The sequence below is a fragment of the Callithrix jacchus genome, chromosome 10 (assembly GCF_049354715.1).
Source record: "Callithrix jacchus isolate 240 chromosome 10, calJac240_pri, whole genome shotgun sequence".
NCBI classification, from domain to species: domain Eukaryota; kingdom Metazoa; phylum Chordata; class Mammalia; order Primates; family Cebidae; genus Callithrix; species Callithrix jacchus.
Window position 1 is genome coordinate 124468534 of NC_133511.1, and position 20061 is coordinate 124488594.

At 59.5% G+C, this 20061-nt stretch overlaps 3 protein-coding genes and 1 non-coding gene across 13 annotated transcripts in view; 3 read left to right on the plus strand and 1 right to left on the minus strand.

Moving 5' to 3' along the window:
• The window catches only part of RAD9A (RAD9 checkpoint clamp component A), a 75072-nt gene extending 66627 nt beyond the window's left edge, over positions 1-8445 (plus strand). For 2 of the 4 annotated variants that reach the window (XM_078341567.1, XM_002755579.6), the window contains exons 3-13: positions 1812-2495; positions 2579-2649; positions 3059-3187; positions 3893-4007; positions 4088-4187; positions 5796-5905; positions 5994-6103; positions 6192-6256; positions 6346-6483; positions 7276-7483; positions 7564-8445. In XM_078341567.1, coding sequence (XP_078197693.1) covers positions 2360-2495; positions 2579-2649; positions 3059-3187; positions 3893-4007; positions 4088-4187; positions 5796-5905; positions 5994-6103; positions 6192-6256; positions 6346-6483; positions 7276-7483; positions 7564-7659 — 1278 coding nt within the window. In that variant the 5' untranslated portion in view covers positions 1812-2359 and the 3' untranslated portion in view covers positions 7660-8445. Of the gene's footprint in view, positions 1-1811; positions 2496-2578; positions 2650-3058; positions 3188-3892; positions 4008-4087; positions 4188-5795; positions 5906-5993; positions 6104-6191; positions 6484-7275; positions 7484-7563 lie in introns of all 4 variants that reach the window. The other 2 variants (XM_054241125.2, XM_009008554.5) reach the window with 1 other exon arrangement.
• PPP1CA (protein phosphatase 1 catalytic subunit alpha) lies at positions 8216-11621 on the minus strand. The gene is made up of 7 exons (XM_035263483.3): positions 11470-11621; positions 10808-10939; positions 10421-10651; positions 9593-9697; positions 8971-9194; positions 8753-8887; positions 8216-8679 (listed from the first exon to the last, which is right to left on the minus strand). Exons 1-7 carry the CDS (start codon positions 11522-11524, stop codon positions 8569-8571), a joined length of 993 nt encoding a protein of 330 aa, XP_035119374.1. The 5' UTR covers positions 11525-11621; the 3' UTR covers positions 8216-8568.
• A 1343-nt stretch (positions 11622-12964) lies between these two features.
• Positions 12965-13071, plus strand: LOC118145888 (U6 spliceosomal RNA). The gene has a single exon (XR_004731375.1). It is a non-coding gene; the product is annotated as a U6 spliceosomal RNA (small nuclear RNA).
• A 674-nt stretch (positions 13072-13745) lies between these two features.
• On the plus strand, positions 13746-20061 carry TBC1D10C (TBC1 domain family member 10C). 7 transcript variants are annotated; one of them, XM_054241123.2, is made up of 9 exons: positions 13746-14161; positions 14890-14989; positions 15204-15311; positions 15399-15516; positions 15714-15820; positions 16396-16461; positions 16594-16783; positions 18951-19105; positions 19383-20061. In XM_054241123.2, exons 1-9 carry the CDS (start codon positions 14010-14012, stop codon positions 19737-19739), a joined length of 1353 nt encoding a protein of 450 aa, XP_054097098.1. In that variant the 5' UTR covers positions 13746-14009; the 3' UTR covers positions 19740-20061. The 7 variants fall into 7 exon arrangements, with proteins under 7 accessions (XP_054097098.1, XP_002807422.2, XP_078197691.1 ...); XM_002807376.7 differs by having other exon boundaries at positions 15399-15505; positions 15706-15820; XM_078341565.1 differs by having other exon boundaries at positions 15399-15505; positions 15710-15820.

Genomic DNA, 20061 nt, shown 5'->3' on the forward strand with positions numbered 1-20061 from the left:
CGAAACTAGGGCCTAGCCAGAGGGTACTGGGTGCTGGTGGGGGCAGAAAAGGCCCCGCTGAGCCAGAAGGAAAAGAAGTGCCGCCATGTGAGAAGGGGTAAGACCATGCCAAGTGGTGGGAACAGCTAAGGATGTGCGAAGATCCCCAGGTGGAAGAGGAAGTGGCAGGTCCAGGGAGCCCACAGGTTGGCAGGGCTGTGCAGGTGATCAAGGGGAGGAGACAGGTGGAGAAATGGGTGTGGCTGGCTCCTGCGAGTTCAGGGCAGAGTTTGCATTTTATGGCAACCACTGGAGGGTGTAAACACAGGAGAGACAGGACACAATGGACATTTTAGGAAGGTCACTTTGCTGCTGTATGGCAAGTTGCCTGGAGGGGACAGGGTGGAGGCAGGAGACTGCTGAGAGCTGTCACAGTCGTCTAGGTGAGAGGACTGGGGCCCAGGCCTTGGAGATGGAAGAGGAGCGCAGCTGCCACCTGTGAAATTGTCACCTGTTTGGGAGGCAGAGTGGTCAGGACCTACTGAAAGGTTGTGTAGGGGTGAGGGTGAGCATGGGGTCATACTGAGCTGGATGCCCAGGGACAGGGGGCACTATTTCCATGGATTCCGCAGGCAGGGGAAGGGAAGAGTAGCCTCCTCCCGCAGAGCTCCACAGAAGGGGCCAGGGCTGGTGAGGAGGGGAGCAGAGCAGAAGGAGAGGGAGAAACAAAGTGAATGCATGTATCAAAATGTCACTTGTACTCTATGTACAATTATTATGTATCAATTCTTTTGAAAGTGGGGCTGGAGAGCAAGCAGGGACAAATATCTCTTCTGCACTACCACAGGACCTGAGCAAGCGGGACCTACAGGAACACAGGGATGCCCTGGGCCTTCAAAGAACCACCAGAGCCTTGGTACTGTGAGGAGGATAGGTGTCAGTGAGTTTCTCCAGGACTCCCTTACGTTTTACACACGTGGACCCAGAGGCCCAGGAGAAGGGGAAGACTTTCCAGTTCATGCATCCCCACTTGGCACACAGTCTAAAGTCTTAAAATTACAAGCGGGGCGGGGGGGGGGGGGAACGGGGGCTGGGCATGGTGGCTCACGCCTGTAATCCCAGCATTTCCGGAGGCCAAAGCGGGCAGATCACTTGAGGTCAGGAGTTTGAGACCAGTCTCCCCAACATGGTGAAACCCATCTCTACTAAAAATATAAAAATTGGCCAGGCGTTGTGGCAGGCGCCTGTAATCCCAGCCACTTGGGAGGCTGAGGCAGGAGAATCGCTTGAACCTGGGATCTCTTGCCACTGCACTCCAGCCTGGGTGACAGAGCGAGACTCTGTCTTAAAAACAAAAGACAAAAACCATGCCGGGTACAGTGGCTCACGCCACTTTAAGAGGCCAAGGTGGAAAAATAGCTCAAACCCGAGTTGAGACCAGACTGGGCAACATGGCAAGATTCTGTCTCTACCAAAAAAAAAAAAAAAAAAAAAAGCCGGGCGTGGTGGTGTGCCTGTGGTCCCAACGACTCAGGAGGCTGAGGTGGGAGGATCCGTTGAGCTTAGTAGTTCCAGGCTGCAATGAGCCGTGTTCGCACCACTGTACTCCAGCCTGGGTGACAGAGCAAGATTCCGTCTCAAAAAATAAAAAAGCACTTAACCACATCTAGCCATGAGCACATCTACCCTCGTAAAACGTTTCCAGCGCGTCCCAGCGGTGCCCCTCATCATCTGGCGGCCCCTACGCCTCTCTGAGGCTCACAGACCTACTCGCCTCTCCAGGGGGAGGAGCCCGCACCGCTGAGCCTTTACTTTTGTTCTCCCTCTGCCAGGGGCACCGTTCAACCCCCTTCTGCATGGAGAAGCTCCAGGATCCTTCCTCCAAGGATCCTTGAAGGCAGAAGGAGCAGCCACCTCCCACTCGTGGCTGCTGCAAGCAAGCTGCTTTGACCTCTTTCTGGAGCTGGGCTTGGTGCTGGAGTCCGAGTCTCCGGCCCAGGGTGGGTCCGATGGTCTTGCTTGCACCCTGTATCCCCCGACAGACGCCCGTGAAGTTTACTAAGTGGGTGACCCCAGAGAGCTCGCCCCACACTCCGACTCCGAGTCCAGCGCTCGGTCCACTGCACGGGGACGTCGCGCCCCGGAGCTGCGTCCCCTCTGCCCTTCGCGTTCCGGTGCCCCGCCCGCGGAACGCCCCGATCTCCAGGGGCGCGGAAGGCCGGGGCCAGACTGGAGAGACCGGAGCAGTTAGCTGACTGGCGGGCGCCGCTAGCCTCCCGGTCATGTGACACCCCGGGCAACGTGCGTCGTCACGTGACGGCGGAGCCTGCGAACGTTTTTCTCACGTGACGGAGGCGCCTGCACATGGACCAATGGGGAGATGGGGGCGGAGCCGGCAGGGGCGGTGCGCGGGAAGGGACCCCGGGCTCGGCGGCCGCGGAGAGCCGGGCAGTGCTGGCCCTGGTTTGGGCGCCGGGGCAGCATGAAGTGTCTGGTCACCGGCAGTAACGTGAAGGGTGAGTGCGGGTCGGCCTGGCGGCGGCGGTGCAGAATCCGCGAAACCCGCCAGCCTAACCCTCTTCCGCTCTCCTCCCCGCAGTGCTCGGCAAGGCCGTCCACTCCCTGTCCCGCATCGGGGACGAGCTCTACCTGGAACCCTTGGAGGACGGGGTGAGGGGCTGGGGTGCGGGGGGCGGGTGGGACTCCAGCCGGGAACGGGTAACCGGGACTCGAGTCTTGCCTCCACCAGGCGGGGTGACCGCGGGCAGATTTGCCGGAGGAGTTTCAGTTTCTTAGCCTGGCGCCTGTCATCTTCCCAGGCGCAGCAGGGAAGTGTGAGTGGAGGGAAGCTGGCCTCCTGCGAGCGCCTGGGGGGAACTCGGGGGAAGGCCCGGGTGTGCGACCCCTCCATGCTGCCGCAGCGCCGAGGCCGACTCTGAAAGCTTCATGGGGAAGGGGGGTTTCAACAGGTGGTGGCGGAGCGGGAGGACGACAGGGCAAGTGTGGGCAGAGGCAGCCAGAGGGCTGGGTCTGTGGCTGCCCCCTGACCACGTCCCTCTCCCTGCTCTTCGTGGCGCAGCTCTCCCTCCGGACGGTGAACTCCTCCCGCTCTGCCTATGCCTGCTTCCTCTTTGCCCCACTCTTCTTCCAGCAGTACCAGGCCACCACCCCCGGTCAGGACCTGCTGCGCTGTAAGATCCTGATGAAGGTGAGGCCCTTCCCTCAGCAGTGGCACTGCCCCACCCCGGGAATCTCCACCAGCTGTGCTTCTCCGCTGGGGTACTCAGTAGATGCTAAGTGGGGAGAGAGAGACACGTGCAAGCCCAATCCATGCAAATCAGAGGGAGAGGCATGGTAAAAGCATCACAGTGGGGACCTGAGAGGGTGGTGACGCTCAAGTTCGTTAAGAAAGGTAAGCAGGTCGGCCTGGCGCGGTGGGTCACGCCTGTAATCCCAGCACTTTGGGAGGCCGAGGCAGGTGGTTCAGGAGATCGAGACTATCCTGGCCAACGTGGTGAAACCCTGTTTCTACAAAAATACAAAAATTTAGCTGGGCGTAGCGCGCACCTATAATCCCAGCTTCTCGGGAGGCTGAACCAGGAGAATTGCTTGAACCCAGGAGACGGAGGTTGCAGTGAGCCGAGATCACTCCATTGCAGTCCAGCCTAGCAACAGAGGGAGACTCCGTCTCAAAAAAAAAAAAAAAAAAAAAAAAAAGGCAAACAGGTCTTTCAGGGCATTCCAGGCATAGGGAAGAGCATGACTGAGGCCTAGAAGGGTGCCAGGGTCTCGCATGGTGTGGGAGCCCTTTCCCCAGTTTCATGCTGGGCCCATGATGGGCAAGGGCCTGCGTGGGACAGGAAAGCTGGTCGCAGAGATACGGTGCCAGGCTGAGGTGTCTTACCCTATGCAGTCCTTCCTGTCTGTCTTCCGCTCACTGGTGATGCTGGAGAAGACAGTGGAAAAATGCTGCATCTCCCTGAACGGCCAGAGCAGCCGCCTGGTGGTCCAGCTGCACTGCAAGTTCGGTGAGTGGGCAGTCGGCCGGCCAAGGGATGCCTCAGCCAGGAGGTTGGCGAGGCCCACTGAGACCCTGTCGCCCATCCAGGGGTGCGGAAGACTCACAACTTGTCCTTCCAGGATTGCGAGTCCCTGCAGGCCGTCTTCGACCCAGCCTTGTGCCCTCATGTGCTCCGCGCCCCAGCACGGTGAGCACAGCCTGCCCTCAGCTCCGCCCCAGGTCTGTCTCTTCCTTCTTTGGGGCCCCAAAGGTTGATTTCAGAAGGTGCCTCCTTCATTTTCCCTACAGAGTTTCTGTGAGCCTCAAAGACGTCCCACGGCCCTCTGCGCTCAGGTCCTTACCTGGCTCTTTAAAGGCTGAGGGCAACTGAAGGTTTGCCCCTGACCCCTTCTCTGGCCTGGGCATCCTTCTGGAGGTATTCCCCATTCAAGGGCAGCCTCTCTCCCTGACTGCCTAGGATCTAGCTTTGAGGAGTCCCCAAGGTCAGGGCAGGAGGCCGCCTGAACAATCGGCTGTGGGGTAGAGCGGTTCTGGGCAGTCCAAGCACTGGGGGCTCTCGGGGGCCAGGGAAACAGGAACTCAAGTGGAAGCAAAGGTCCCCGGAGAGGACCAGGTTGGAGAGGAGTGGGCTCTCCCCCTGCCTCACACTGGACACTGCTTGCATTCAAGTGGCCCAAGGTCCTGTTCATTTTTCAGGGTGACTGAAGGTCCCTTTGGGTCCTGACATGTTTCCCCAGGTTCTCTTGAGCCATCACTGCTCAGAGCTCTTTTGGGTAGTGAGAGAGGGATTTTTTTTTTTTTTTTAAATGAACAGTTGTCTTGTTTGGAGATGGAGTCTTGCTCTGTCGCCTGGGCTAGAGTATAGTGGTGTGATCTTGGCTCACTGCAACCTCTGCCTCCTGCCTCAGCCCCCCGAGTAACAGGGATTACAGGCGTGCACCACCATGCCCGGCTATTTCTTTTTTTTTTTTGGAGACTGAGTTTCACTCTTGCTCCCCAGACTGGAGGACAGTGGCAAGATCTTGGCTCACTGTAAACTCTGCCTCCCAGGTTCAAGTGATTCTCCTGTCAGCCTCCGGAGTAGCTGGGACTACAGGTGCCCACCACCACACCTGGCTAATTTTTCTAGTTTTAGTAGAAATAGGGTTTCACCACGTTGGCCACACTGGCCTTGAACCCCTGACCTCAGGTGAGCCGCCTGCCTTGGCCTCTCGAAGTGCTGGGATTACAGGCATGAACCACCATGACCGGCCCAGTTTTTGTATTTTTAGTAGAGAAGTTTTACCACGTTGGCCAAGCTGGTCTCGAACTCCTGACCTCAAGTGATCTACGGTTGGGGTCTCCCCAAATGCTGGGATTACAGGTGTGAGCCACCGTGCCTGGCCACTCTGTTTTTCTTTTTTTTCAATCCTCGTGAAGGGGCCTTGGGAATCTTTGCATCCTCCCAGTTTTAGCGTATGTGCTGCGGAAGTGAGTACTCTGTCTCATGAATAGTTTCAAGTATATGTAAAAGCAGAGCAGCTCCTGTCCCCACTGGACTTGAAGCAGATTCCAGATGTGATCCATCTGTAGAGCGGTGGGTATACTTAGAGGGTAAGCATTTCAGGCCTCTTTCTGAAGGCCAGCTTGGTAGGGCAGCGTGAGTGCCGAGTCCTGCCTCTGTGCCCTCTCCCTGCCGCCTTCTCTGGGCCTCATCCATGCGCTAGGCCTGTGCCCATCCATGTGGGTGCCTGTGTCACCCCTGCCTCAGGTGACAGGGCCAAGTATTTAGGGTGATGCTCTGCCCTGTTCACAGAGTCCTGGGGGAGGCTGTCCTGCCCTTTCCTCCTGCGCTGGCTGAAGTGACGCTGGGCATTGGCCGTGGCTGCAGGGTGATCCTGCGCAGCTACCATGAGGAGGACGCAGGTGAGGGAGCTGGACGTGGCGTGGGACAGAGCAGAGCTGCGGGTGGGAGAGAGGCGGGGCCCAGGTTCCTCCTGTTCTTCCCCAACAGATAGCACTGTCAGAGCCATGGTGACTGAGGTGTGCCTTGGGGAGGAGGACTTCCAGCAGCTGCAGGCCCAGGAGGGGGCGGCCATCACCTTCTGCCTCAAGGAATTCCGGGTGAGGATCCCCCCACGAATTCGCCTTGGGTCCTCCCTTCCTCGCCCAGCCCAGCCCAGGGCCTCACCTGCTACCTCTTCCCTCCCAGGGGCTCCTGAGTTTTGCAGAGTCAGCAAACTTGAATCTTTGCATTCACTTTGATGCTCCGGGCAGGTAATTTCCAGCCTCAGGACAGGGAAGGGCACTGGGATGCCAGGAGCTGAATGGGATGACCTAGCTTGGGGCTCCCCTCCCCGGCCCAGGCCTGCCATCTTCACCGTCAAGGACTCTTTGCTGGACGGCCACTTTGTCTTGGCCACACTCTCAGAGACAGACTCGTACTCCCAGGACCTGGGCTCCCTGGAGCGCCACCGGCCAGTGCCTCAGCTCCAGGCTCACAGGTAAGGGTGCCTCCCCCACCTAATCCTCTCCCCATGGGTGCACCCCAGCCTGAGACTGCAACTTCCAGCTTCTGCACCTCCCTAGCAATGTTTTCTCTCTCTCAATCTCCCTTTCCCCTCCGGCTCATCCCATCTCTCTCTCAGGCCCCAGCCTCTGCCCCTACAGTGTTCACAGCTGCCAGCCCTGCAGGCTCTGTACTCAGAGACCTCTTCCACCCAGGGAAGCAGCCCGAAGGACCTGCCGGCTTCCTTCTCTGGCTCAGGCTTCCCCTCTGAGCCTCCTCCCAGGCCAAGGAGGGAAAGGGCTGCTGGGAGGCAGGGAGCTGCCTGGGCCGAGGGAAGCAGGTGGCTGGAAGGGCAGGTGGGCTGGGGAGGATGGGCCCAGCGCTGTTTCAGCAGCGGAAGTTGGGGCTGGCCCCCAGCCCAGCGTGTCCCTGGGCTCCTGTGCTCTCCAGCTCCTGTCCCCTGGGAAGGAGGGGGCTTGGGCCCGATGTAGCCCATTTCACAGGACTTGCTGCTCCCCTCCCCCAGCTGAGCTAAAGTAGACCAGGGATGCCTCCCTCAGGCCCCTACCTGAACTCTGATCAGAGACTCCTGGCCCACCCCCTCCAGGAAGCCCCCACTTACCCCTACATTCTCTCCTCTCCAGCCAAACCAGGAAGCCATAAAACCAAGAGATCTCCAGTGGTCAGGGGACCCCCACGTTGGTTTGGAGCCCTCCAAGGTGGGGCCCTGCCTCTGCACCCCTTCTCCCCTCCCTGTTCCTCCCTGACACTCCGATTGTGCCTACAGCACACCCCACCCGGACGACTTCGCCAACGATGACATCGACTCTTACATGATTGCCATGGAAACCACCATAGGCAATGAGGGCTCGAGGGCGCTGCCCTCCATTTCCCTATCGCCTGGCCCTCAGCCCCCCCAGAGCCCCGGCTCCCCCTCCGAGGAGGAAGATGAGGCTGAGCCCAGTACTGTGCCTGGGACTCCCCCACCCAAGAAGGTAGGGGCTGAAGGCGAAGGTGGGGGCGGGGGTGGGGGTGGGGAAGGGAGCCGCCTCCAGAACTCACTTGTTCCTTCCAGTTCCGCTCGCTGTTCTTCGGCTCCATCCTGGCCCCCGTAGGCTCCCCGCAGGGCCCCAGCCCTGTGCTGGCTGAAGACAGTGAGGGCGAAGGCTGAACTGAGAAGCTGAAGCCTGTACCAGGAGGCCTTGGGCCAGATGAAGCCCCAGCCAGTGGCAGAGCTGGGTCTCAGCCCTGGGCATCAGGAAGGTGGGCCTGCTGGAGCTGAGCTGTTCCGCTGCCTCTTGCAGGCCCCAGCTGCCACTGTGAAGCTGTCCCGCAGTGGTTGGGCCTCGGTCCTGTCATCTCTCTACAACCCCCAGCCAATCATGACTCTCCAGACCTGGTCCTGAACTACTGATGTTCCTGTTCCCCACTGAACATCAGGTTATACTCCAGCTGGCCAGGGCTGGAAACCTGTCTCCCTCACTCACCTTCCCAAGGAATATGTCACAGCAGGTGCTGCTGGCCCCTGCCGACCCAGCTATTCCTTCCTGAAGTCCTGGGCGTGCATCTGGGACCCCCTGGAGCTGACAGTTTTTCTTGCTTTCCTGAGACTCTTGGAATTCTAAGAGCCTTGGACCTGAGTGTGGCTAGGACCTGGTGTCCAGCCTCCTGTGTGGCTCTGTGCAGGGCTGCCAGGCAGTGTCTTAGATGGGAGACGGAGACCATGGTGAGAATCCAGCTTTGACCTTTATTCAAGAGACCAGATGGGGTTGCCCCAGGATCCGGCTGCCAGCCCTGAGGCCAAGCACGGCTGGAGCCCCATGACCTGGCCTGCCGGTGCCCTGAGCTGCAGCCTCAGCCCCGGGATCCTGCTCACAGCCCCCGAAGGTGCAGGCAGGAAGAAGCCCTGGGGGATTAGACGCTGCTATTAATTCATTAAAAAAAAAAAAAAAATACACCAAGGCTCCGTGTTCCCCATGACAGGTGGGCCTGAGGGGCTGGTGTGACACCCGCCCCCCCATGGCAGCATGATTTCTGTACAATCAATCCATCATCTGGGGTACGGGCCGGTGTGCGGGGGCTATTTCTTGGCTTTGGCGGAATTGCGGGGCGGGGTGATGGGTCGGCCTCCAGGGTTCAGGCCACTGAACTGCCCATATTTCCCCTTGTTCTTGTCGGCGGGCTTGAGGATCTAAAAGAGACAAGGTTGGTCAGGCTTGTGGGGCTGAGCCACAGGGCCTAGCGGCCCCCTTCCCCATGCTTACCTGGAAGGAGCACATGAGGGTCTCATCCACGCTCATCATGGCACCAGCATTGTCAAACTCGCCACAGTAGTTGGGAGCTGAGAAAAGTGTCACCAGCTGCCTCTTGGCAAAGAACTCATAGCCATCTTCTACCACCTGGGTGCAGACCAGAGCAGTCAGTTCTGCATGCTGGCACTGGCCTCCCTTTCTCCCACCCCAGGCCAGAGCTGCCAGCCCACCTGGTGCGCCCGGCAGATGAGGTCCAAGTCGTGCTTGTGCAGGAACTTGGCCACCACCTCGGCTCCGAAGGTAAAAGACACGCCACGGTCGTTCTCGCCCCAGCCTTGCACGTCCTTGTCAGGGTCAGACCACAGTAGGTCACACAGCAGGCCCTGGTCAGGCACGTCTGTGGGCCGCATGATACGCCGGATCTGCTCCATGGATTGCAGGTCTGGGGACAAGCCTGGGGGACCGGGGGAAGTCCACATCCTCAAACAAGGACATCCTCACTCCAGGAAGCTGTGGCCAATCAGCCTCACCTTTCCCACTGCCCCCTTGATTCCTCCACAGGTCACCTGGGCACCCAGGCGGCAGAAGTCATCCCCTTCCCCTCAGCTTTTGCAGGTTCCCAAAGAGGCACAAAGATGTCCCCGCCCTCAGGAGCGCAGAGCTCCCGGGAGATAGACAAGCCAAGCCTATTCCATGTAGGATGCACAAGGGAGTCAGCGCAGCCCGGCACAGGGGTATGGGAGACACTTCCCAGAAGGAGTGACTTCCCAGATGAGACAGACCTAAGGAGAGCTGGCCCGGCAATGGGGGATGCGGCCAGGTCTCCTTGTCCCCAGCCGTCCCCTCCCTCACCTCCGTGGCAGCAGAAGATCTTTTCATCCACGATGGCTGCGATGGGCAGGCAGTTAAAGCAGTCCGTGAAGGTTTTCCACAGTTTGATGTTGTAGCGTCTCTTGCCTGCCCAGGAGATGGCTGTGAGGGGCCCGCCTACCCCACCCTCCACCTGGGTCCCTGGGCTATTCAGACGCAGATGGGAGGAGAGAGGCTTGGAGGCAAACCACCCTGCACCCTGCCCCTGTCCCCACTCCTGCCCCTGCAGCCTATCAGCCTTCCAGGAACTATTCTCTTTACTTTTTATTTTAACTTTTAATTAAACAGTCTTGCTCTGTCACCCAGGGTCAGCTGGAGTGCAGTGGCGAGATCATAGCTCACTGTAACTTGGAGCTCCTGGGTCCAAGTGATCTTCCTGCCAGAAGTAATTCTAAAGCACCCAAGTCCAATGAAAACTGAGTTCCAATCTGGACCGGCCTCAGGGCTGGCACTCCCCAAACACCCCCACCCATAAGCTGGGCCAAGTACAGGTCTGGTTTATCTCAGCTTCTGGACAGCTGAGCCCATCTGCAAACACATCCTAAGTGCTTAGTAGCAGATGTAAGTGGAGCCTCACCAGGCAGGGCCCTGGGAGCAAGCACCAGAATACCAGCAGCCTTCCAGTCAGCAACCATGCCCCAGACCCCGTGCCAGGCAGGGCAGGGCAGGCACGAGAATGGAGCGGGCCCTGCCTTCGTGGAGCGCACAGTCTAGCAAGTGTCTGTCAGATACGAAGCCAATGTGAGGGTCCCACTGAATAGCAAGGAGCGTTTCGGGACCCGGGCAACCCTGGGTGCTCAGACCACTCACACTCATCGTAGAAACCATAGATGCGGTTGATGCTGGCACACTCGTGGTTCCCACGGAGCAGGAAGAAGTTCTCGGGGTACTTGATCTTGTAGGCCAGCAGCAGGCAGATGGTCTCCAAGGACTGCTTGCCCCTGTCCACATAGTCCCCCAGAAAGAGATAGTTGCTCTCCGGAGGGAAGCCCCCATACTCAAATAGTCGCAGAAGGTCGTAGTACTGGCCGTGGATGTCACCTGTGACCCATGGAACCGAGTAAGCTAGATGCTGGGTCTAGACTTGAACCCAGGGCCAGGACTAGGCTCAAGGGAGGAGGGCTCCAGGAACTTTGTGGGGGCCAGTGCCACTTTTAGGAAGCCAAAGGGGCCTGGGCGAGGCTGGGGGCTGCTCACCGCAGATCTTGAGGGGTGCCTCCAGCTCCAGGAGAATGGGCTGGCTCAGGAAAATCTCCCGGGATTTCAGGCACAGACCGCGGATCTCGTTCTCTGTCAGCTGTACATTCTTGCCAGGCCGCGAGCCCTGCACTGGGGGCGCAATGCGGAGTCAGGACCCTGGCCTCTCAGACAGGGGGAGGGTGGGCGACACGGTGGCCCCGTGGATACCTCCGGGGGCGCCTAGGCCTCCTCGGCCCCTCCTTGCCCAGAGGCAGCTGTTGCTGCTGAGCCTCCTGGGACGTCGGCCTCAAGCCTCCCAAGGGAAGCCCCCCTAGTTATCCTCAAAGGCTCGGGAGGCGACTGTCGTGCGCAGGGGGCTGCCGCCCAAAACCTCACAGCGCAAGACACCTCCCTGGACCGGGCTTCCCGGGTTTCTCCCTCGCCCCAAGAGCCGAGGCAACCCGTGAGCCCCCGGCCGGGGAGAGGGGGCTGCTCCGCGCCTCGAAGCCGGCCCCGGACCTCTCAGGCGCGTCCGCGGGGGGGGGCGGCTGCGGCCACGGAACCTCGCGGCGCGTCCCCGCCCAGTCTAAGCTGGCCCCGGGGGCCCGCCCGCGCGCCACTTCCGGGCTGGGCAGGGGTCCAGGGCGCGGCGGACGCGGACCTTCCCCACCCCGGCCAACCTTCCAGCAGGCGCCCGATGATCGAGTCCAGGTTGAGCTTCTCGCTGTCGGACATGGCGGCGCCGCCGCTCCAGTCCAGCAGCTCCGGGCCCGCTCCCGTCTCCCGCCCTCCGGCTGCCTCCTTCCGGCCTGGCTCTCCTTCCGCCCGCCCCAGTCCGCCCCCGGCCCGCCGCTCCGCCTCCGGGCCTCCCGGGCCCGCCCTGCCCGGCCCCCCGCGCTCTAGCGCCCCCGCTGGATGTGAGGCGCGGAGGCCCAGGGGGCGGGGCCTCGGCGGCGGGCTGGGGGCGGTGTCTGTCGGGGGCGGGGCCGAGGCTAGTTACGCCCGAGAGGAGGCGCCCAGCTCCGTTTCGAGGATGTGGGGCCGGAAGGAATGTGGAAGTTGTTTTTCTCTTTCAAAAGCTGAACAGCCCTTCCCACCCCTGCCCTGGGTGGAGGGTGTCGTGAACACGTTAATAACCGGCTGCCCCGCACTGAGGGTTAACTTCTCCAAATGCAGAAAGGGAAACTGAGGTTCAAGACATAGCGACAGGCTGGTTCAAGACCTGGACCTCGCTTGCACCGAGGACCCCCTTCCTCGTGGGTCTCCGTGGCCCCCAGGCGGCTGACCACACTCAAAGACAGCTAGAATTCCCAGCGCACTTTGGTCCTTGGGGCATGCTAAATTAATATTTTCTTATAAGTCCCATAATTAGCTTTTTTTTTTTGAGGCGGGTTTTGCTCTGTCCCACAGGCTGGAAGGCAGTGGCGCGACCTTGGTTTAATGCAACCTTCCCCTCTTGGGTTAAAGCGATGACAATGCCTCAGCCTCCAGAGTAACAGGGACTACAGGCGGATGTCACCGCGCCCGCTAATTTTTGTATTTTTATTAGACGGGGAGTTTCCATGCTAGCCAGGCTGGGATCACAGGCCTGAGCCATCACACCTGGCCCCATAATAAGCTTTGAGTAGCACAGTAATATTGCAGGGTGTGCACGTAAAAAGAATTATAAAGAGTAGACATTACATGAACCGTAATTACTGTTGGAACCCTGAGTTGGGTGCTTTACACACCAGTAACCTCAAAACTGGAGGTGGGCTGGCCATCGTGGCTCAGGCCTGTAATTCCAGCACTTTGGGAGGCTGAGGCATAATGATCTCTTGCGCCCAGCCTGGGCAACATGGCGAAACCTCGTCTCAACACAAAACACAAAAATTGGCCAGGCACCGTGGCTCACACCTGTAAGCCCAGCACTTTGGGAGGTTAAGGCAGGCAGATCACAAGGTCAGGAAATTGAGACCATCCTGGCTAACACAGTGAAACCCCGTCTCTACTAAAAATACAAAAAATTAGCTGGGCATGGTGGTACGTGCCTGTGGTTCCAGCTACTCAGGAGGCTGAGGCAGGAGAATCACTTGAACCAGGAGGCAGAGGTTGCAGTGAGCTGAGATGGCGCCACTGCACTCCAGCTTGGGTGACAGAGAGAGAGAACGTATCAAAAAAAAAAAAAAAAAAATTGTGCTCACTTCGGCAGAACATATACTAAAATTGGAACGATACAGAGAAGATTAGCATGGCCCCTGCACAAGGATGACACATGAATTCGTGAAGCGTTCCATTTTATTAAAAAAAAAAATTAGCTGGGCATGGTGGTGCATGCCTGCAGTCCCAGCTGCCAGGGAGGCAGGAGGATCTCTTGAGACCAGGAGGTGGAGACTGCAGTGAGCCCAGATCATGCCATTACACTCCAGCCGGGGTAACAGTGAGACACTCTCTCAAAAAAAGAAACATGAAGGCCAGGCGTGGTGGCTCACACCTGTAATCCCAGCACTTTGGGAGGCTAAAGCAGATAGATTATTTGAGGTCAGGATTTTGAGACTAGCCTGGCCAACATGGCAAAAACACATCTCTACTAAAAAATACAAAAATTAGCCAGGCATAGTGGCATGCCTGTAATTCCAGCTACTTGGGAGGCTGAGGCAGGAGAATCACTTGAACCCGGGAGGTGGAGGTTGCAGTGAGCCGAGATCGCACCATTGCACTCCAGCCTAGGCGAAAGAGCAAGACTTTGTCTCATAACAAACAAACAAACTGGAGGTGGGTGGCCTCCTGGTGAGGCAGGCCTGGGCTCTACACACCCAGCATAGGATCTCAAGCCTGTAGCTTGGGGAGGGTGGGAGGAGCCCACAGCTCAGGGGCACTGGGGCAAGCAGGAAGAGTCAGAGAGGAAGGGGTGACACCTCCCTACACTTGGGAGGGGCCCCCAGCGGTTGCCAAAGCTGTGTGAGGAGGAGGAAGTGAGAGGAGGAGGTGAGGTGCTGCCGGAGGTGAGCTGGGCTGGTGGGGACAGGGGCTGGGCCTGGGGCTGGGTCTCCAGACAGAGACCCAGTCAGTGTGGGGCCTAGCCCCCGCCCCCATAAAAGAGGAGACGTAGGGGGCTTGGTGAGATACCCTGAAACCTCTCAGCTCTGACCCTGCAGCCAGGCCCCAGCCTGGCCAGAGTGGTCCCTCACACTGGTTCTCCCCACATTCTCTGCCTGTGGCATTGAAGGCTGAGGGCACCATGGCCCAGGCCCTGGGGGAGGATCTGGTCCAGTCGCCCGGGCTGCAGGATGACTCCAGCTCTTTGGGGTCGGACTCAGAACTCAGCGGGCCTGGCCCATATCGCCAGGCCGACCGCTATGGATTCATTGGGGGCAGCTCAGCAGAGCCAGGGTAAGGGGGCAGGGTGAGGGATGGTGGGATACTGGGACAGAGGATGCCGGGGGAGGGCTGAATTCTGTAGTGAGGCCTAACTCAGGGAGGTTGGGAGGGTCTGGTGGTAGGGACTGGGAGGGGGACTCAGCCAGTATCACCCCTCTGCAGGCTCCAGGTGGAACCTAAGGTCGGAAGGGTAGGGGGAGGCCTCTGTACATCTCTTACCCCCAACCCCTGAGGGTTTCACTCACTGCTGGGGCAGAATATCCTTCCCCTTCAAACCTCTGGCCCAGGAATCCCAGATCCAAGTCCCAGAACCCACACCTCCTCCTTCCCCCTTTCCCCAAGCTGCAGACAGAAACACAAGTTCACATCTATACAGAAACTTGTGTCACACAGGGGATCAGAGACAGACCCAGACTCAAACTCAGGACTCCGGGCTTCCAATCCAGGGCTCTCGGCAGCCAGCTTCCTCTATGAATTGTCTGTGTCCCTGTCCTGCGTGACAGCCAGCCTGCTCCTCCCCCAACATACACCCACTCACCTCTTCAGTCTCCTGCTTCTGCCCACATTGGATCCACATCCTTTCCTGTCCCCCTGACAAGCATTAGCAGCTCCTGGGTCACAGGTCATCCCACAGGGCTCCCAGAGATCCCTGGGGCCAGGAGCTGGGCTCAACTGGGTGGCAGCGTGGGCCCTGGGTAACAGCTGCCGAGCTCCTGGATACCTGTGCCACGCACCCCCAGGCCGGACCACCCCCCTGCAGACCTCATCCGCCAACGGGAGATGAAGTGGGTGGAGATGACCTCTCACTGGGAGAAAACCATGTCCCGGAGGTACAAGAAGGTGAGAGGACAGGGGCCCCACACTGGTCTCCATGGCTCATTCCTCTCTGCCTTGGCCCACATCTTGGCAAAATGTACCCACCCTGGGTCCCAGCACCTCCTGCCTTTGCTCCCTGCCACCCAGAGTGGGCCCCTGCCTGCTGATGAGCTGTGCCTGGGGCCTGCCAGCGGGAGCTAGGGAGGTTGCCTAGCGGAGCCCTCGGCCTCGCCCACAGGTAAAGATGCAGTGCCGGAAAGGTATCCCATCTGCTCTGCGTGCCCGGTGCTGGCCCCTGTTGTGCGGGGCCCATGTATGCCAAAAGAACAACCCTGGCACCTATCAGGTGAGGGAGTGGGCAGGGGCTCCAGCTCCCTTACCCAGAGCACGCACCACACCGAACCCTCACACCCACCTTCCCGGCTACCCACAGGAGCTGGCAGAGGCCCCTGGAGACCCACAGTGGATGGAGACAATTGGCAGGGACCTGCACCGCCAGTTCCCCCTGCACGAGATGTTTGTGTCACCCCAGGGCCACGGGTACGAGGCAGGTGATGCCCAGGGACCCTCAGCCCCACGAGCCCCAAGTGCTCTGGCCCACTTTCCCCAGCCCAGCTTTACAGTTTTGCATCTCAGGGGACCCAGCAAGGCCCAGGGAGGCTGAGGCCTGGGCAGAGGCCACCAGAGGGCGGAGAAGGGGTGCCTGCAGGACCGGCCCCTTATGGGGTCTTCTGGCACAGGCAGCAAGGGCTCCTGCACGTGCTCAAGGCCTATACCCTGTATCGACCGGAGCAGGGCTACTGCCAGGCCCAGGGGCCTGTGGCTGCTGTGCTGCTCATGCACCTGCCCCCAGAGGTGAGTGACCTTGACCTTGCTCTGGGAACCCTAGTGACCTAGGCCCAGGGAACCCCAACCCCAGGAACTGTGGCCTCAGAAACCTGGGATCCTTGATCCCTAGACCCTGTCCTAGTGACCAGGGCCTCATGACTGCCAACCACAGTGACCTTCCAGCCTAATGACCTTGACTCTAGGAACCTTGACCTCAGCCTTGACCCTAGTCACCTGGGAGTCTGGATGTCATCACTTTGACCCCACAACTCCTGATTCTGAACTTAGGGAGTGTGACCCCAACCCCAATGACCCCAGAAACCCATGACTTGAACTTTGGGATACTCCAAAACCTTGGCCAGTGAACCCCAACTCTCATCCTCAAATCTGTGACTCCAACACCCTAAACCCATTGGCAGGCCCTGTCCTGGGCAGAGGAGGGGGCTTTTGGCAAGGGCTTCCCAGGAGCTGAGCAGGTTGAATGGCCCTGATCCCACTGTGGTGCCCAGGCCCTCCCCTTCAGTCCTTCCTCCATCCTGCCTTCCTCTCGCGGTGGCTTCCTTGGTGGGCACTCATAGACCTGTGCCCTGCCCCTTCCCCAGGAGGCCTTCTGGTGCCTGGTGCAAATCTGTGAGGTCTACCTCCCTGGCTACTACGGGCCCCACATGGTGAGAGGCTGGCATGGGGGCTGGAGGAAGGAGGGGCAGGGCCCTGGTGAGTGGGTGGGGTTGGGGGACTGAGGGAGGCAGAGCCTGGGCTCTGGGAGTGACAGTGCTGGCCAGCTGATGGACATGCCACAGGAGGCCGTGCGGCTGGACGCCGAGGTGTTCATGGCTCTGCTGCGGCGGCTGCTCCCGCACGTGCACAAGCACCTGCAGCAGGTGGGCGTCGGACCCCTGCTCTACCTGCCGGAGTGGTTCCTGTGCCTCTTCTCCCGCTCCCTGCCCTTCCCCACAGTGCTGCGTGTCTGGGATGCCTTCCTCAGTGAGGGTGAGTGGGGCAGTAAGGGGCTGGGGCAGGAGCCTTGGGGTGTGGGTGGGAGGTAGCTCACCAGCCCCAGGGTTCCCTTTTGGGGCCTTGAATCACGGATTGGGTGTACTGAAGTTGTTGACCTGGTGCCTGGCGATACATCACCCATCACCCATCACCCAGGCACCACCTGGTGCTGAGCTGGCCAGGGAGGCTTCCAGGGAGGCAGATGAAGCAGGAAGTGGGCGATCACAGCCCGTGGAGGCCTCTGCCGCTCAGGGATAGGCACCTCCTGGGTGCTTACTGGCTCCAGACGTGGATCTGCAGCTGGGAATCAAGTGATTGAGACCTTCATGCTGGCGGGGGTGGGGGTGGGTGGCGACAGTAACCAAATTCACAAGATATTTATAGATTGTCAGAAGTGCCATGAAGAAAATAAAACGAGGGATATGACAGGGAGTGTCAGGGGAGTGCAGGGTGACGGCTGCATTTCAGCTGCTGCTGGCTGCTCTGTGCAGGGGGAGGACTCACAGGGGTCTCTGTAGAGGCCTGGGGCCAGGAAAGCCACTGTCCCCAGGGGCCAGGCTACAGTCAATGCAGGAGAGAGGGCTTGGAGCTGTGAAGCCAGAGAGGGGGATGCTGGAGGCCAGGCCAAGAGCGGGTGGGGAGTCAGGGCAGAGCCAAGCTGGACTACCTGTGTCTTTCAGACTCCGCCTCAATACCTCCATCAGCAACCCACCTGCATTCTGTTCTTTTTTTTTTTTTTTTTGAGATGGAGTCTTGCTCTGTCACCAGGCTGGAGTGCAGTGGTGCGATCTCTGTTCACTGCATCCTCCACCTCCTGGGTTCAAGAGATTCTCCTGCCTCAGCCTCCTGAGTAGCTGGGACTACAAGTGCATGCCACCATGCTCAGCTAATTTTTGTATTTTTAGTAGAGATGGGGTTTCACCATGTTGGCCAAGATAGTCTCGATCTCTTGGCCTCATGAACTACCTGCCTCAGTCTCCCAAAGTGCTGGGATTACAGGCGTTAAGTCACCGTGCCCGGCCCCTGCATTCTGCTCTATATGTGAGGTCTGGAGGTTGCACCTTAAAAAAACGTGGCAGAAATCAGTCAGCATGCATACTAAGTGTCATTCGGGTGCTCAGCTGGCTTCCTGCCCTCCACCCAGTGGGAGGACCATTGCCGAGTTCTGGCAACAGACGTCCAAGTCGCTATCCTTGTGGTCACTCCTGGAACAGGGCTGGGCAGAGCTGGGCAGGGCATGACCCGTCCACCTACAGGAAAACCCTGCACAGGATCCCTTATCAGAAGGACAATAGCATGAGTAGTGATTGTTCCTCGACGGTCACGGTCCTCACTCAGCCTGGCTGGTGCCCTGGTGGCTCTTCTCAGATCAGAGGCTGCCAGGAAGGGATTTTGAGGCTTCAGGACTAGCCCAAGGTCACATGTGTGGGGAGCGCTATGCTCCTGGCTTAGGGGAGAGCAGTTCTGCCTAGGTCTTTCTAGAATCAGAGGGTCACAGATCCAAGCTGGAAAGGTCTTAAAGGGCATCACCTCACCTTTCCCTGTTCCTTGTGGAGATGAGCAAGCTGGGGCCCAGGGAGGGCTTGGTGTGAACTCACCAGTAGCCCCCGGCTCCTGGAAGGAAGCTGGTGGCTTGGTGGGGGCGGGAGCATTGAGGTGTGGGTGGGGAACTAGCTCACCAGCTCTGGGGTTCCCTTTTGGTGTGCTGAAGATGATGGCCCTGTGCCTGGTGGCACATCACCTGTCACCTGGATGCTGCCTGGGGCAGGAGCTGGGTGATCACAGCACATGGAAGCTTGATGGGCTGAGGGAGGGGAGAAGGTGCTTCTCCCTGGAGCTCACAGGCACCTGCCAGGCGCTCACTGGCTCTAGACGTGGATCTGGCATCTGAGAATCAAGTGATCAAGACCTTCATTCTGGTGGCGGCGGGGATGGGAGGTGGCAGTAACCAAATTTGAAAGATATTAACTCTGCCCCAAAGCATCTGTGGCTCTTGAGGCTAACTTGGCCAGTGCAGTGGCCTGTGTCACCTGAAATGTAACCCCACCTTCTGTTATTGCTCCTGAACCGGGGAGGGCAGAGCTGCAGGAAAGTGGCAGATGTACGGCTGAGAGCAGGTTTGGGTGCAGAACTGTGGAGTGAGCCAGCCCCTGGCCCACAGGTGCCAAAGTGCTGTTCCGTGTGGGGCTGACGCTGGTGCGCCTGGCGCTGGGCACTGCAGAGCAGCGCAGAGCCTGCCCTGGCCTCCTGGAGACACTGGGAGCCCTTCGAGCCATCTCCCCAACGCAGCTGCAGGAGGAGGTCTTCATGTCTCAGGTGGGTGCCCCCGCCTCTCCGAGAACTGGCCCAGTCCCTGCTGCACGGGGGAAACTGAGTCCCAGGGCAGGAAGCCAAAGTGAGAATGGGGGCTTAGTTCCTGTCCCCTGAGCAGCTGAGAACATGAAAACCCCAGGCCTTCAGAGGCTGTCTATGGCTCCCCAGTGAGGCTGCCTGTTAGCCCCTCAGTCCTCAGCCACTTCCGGGACTGGGAACCTCACAGTTTCCTGTTTCTGCCCTGAGGCCGACCAAACTCAGCACCAATAATTCCCCACAGGTTCACGGCGTGGTGCTGTCGGAGCGGGACCTGCAGCGGGAAATCAAGGCCCAGCTGGCCCAGCTGGCCCAGCTGCCCGATTCTGCACCGGGGCCCCCACCCCGGCCACAGGCCCGCCTCCCCGGGGCCCAAGCCATCTTCGAGGCCCAGCAGCTGGCAGGGGCGCAACCAGGTGCCAAGCCTGAGGTGCCTCGGATCGTGGTGCAGCCCCCAGAGGAGCCCAGACCACCACGGCGGAAACCCCAGACCCGAGGCAAGACTTTCCATGGGCTCCTGACTCGGGCCCGAGGCCCCCCCCTCGAGGGACCCCCCAGGCCCCAACGAAGCTCCACCTCCTTCCTGGACACCCGCTTCTGAGAGGACCATGGACTCAGTGTCCCCCAGGCTCCATCACCTGATGGCTGATGCCCAGCCCTGCACTTTACTCTTGGGACCTGGGGGCTCAGCTTCCTTCCTGGCAAGGACTAGGCGGAGGAGGAGGAGGTCCTCTGTGGTACATACTGGGTGAGGCACTAGCATGGGGGGGGTCCCAGAGTGGGGCACGTGAGGACCCATGGAGCCATCCTGGTGCCAGGCCCTCACGAGTACCAAAGCCAGCACTGAACAAGTCGGGGAAGGGGTCGGCTGGGCCGAGGGACCCCAGAGAGCTCCAGGAATAAAATCTTGAACAGATGCCTCA

What these genes read in the sequence shown, in the direction of transcription:
- PPP1CA (XM_035263483.3), bottom strand. Translation starts at nt 11,524, where the DNA reads ATGTCCGACAGCGAGAAGCTCAACCTGGACTCGATCATCGGGCGCCTG. An exon ending in CTATGGTTTCTACGATGAGT is followed by an intron (nt 9,698 to 10,420) that starts GTGAGTGGTCTG and finishes TCTCCTGGGCAG; the next exon opens with GCAAGAGACGCTACAACATC. An exon ending in TCATCTGCCGGGCGCACCAG is followed by an intron (nt 8,888 to 8,970) that starts GTGGGCTGGCAG and finishes GTCTGCACCCAG; the next exon opens with GTGGTAGAAGATGGCTATGA.
- TBC1D10C (XM_054241123.2), top strand. Translation starts at nt 14,010, where the DNA reads ATGGCCCAGGCCCTGGGGGAGGATCTGGTCCAGTCGCCCGGGCTGCAG. An exon ending in ACAACCCTGGCACCTATCAG is followed by an intron (nt 15,312 to 15,398) that starts GTGAGGGAGTGG and finishes GGCTACCCACAG; the next exon opens with GAGCTGGCAGAGGCCCCTGG. An exon ending in GGATGCCTTCCTCAGTGAGG is followed by an intron (nt 16,784 to 18,950) that starts GTGAGTGGGGCA and finishes CCTGGCCCACAG; the next exon opens with GTGCCAAAGTGCTGTTCCGT.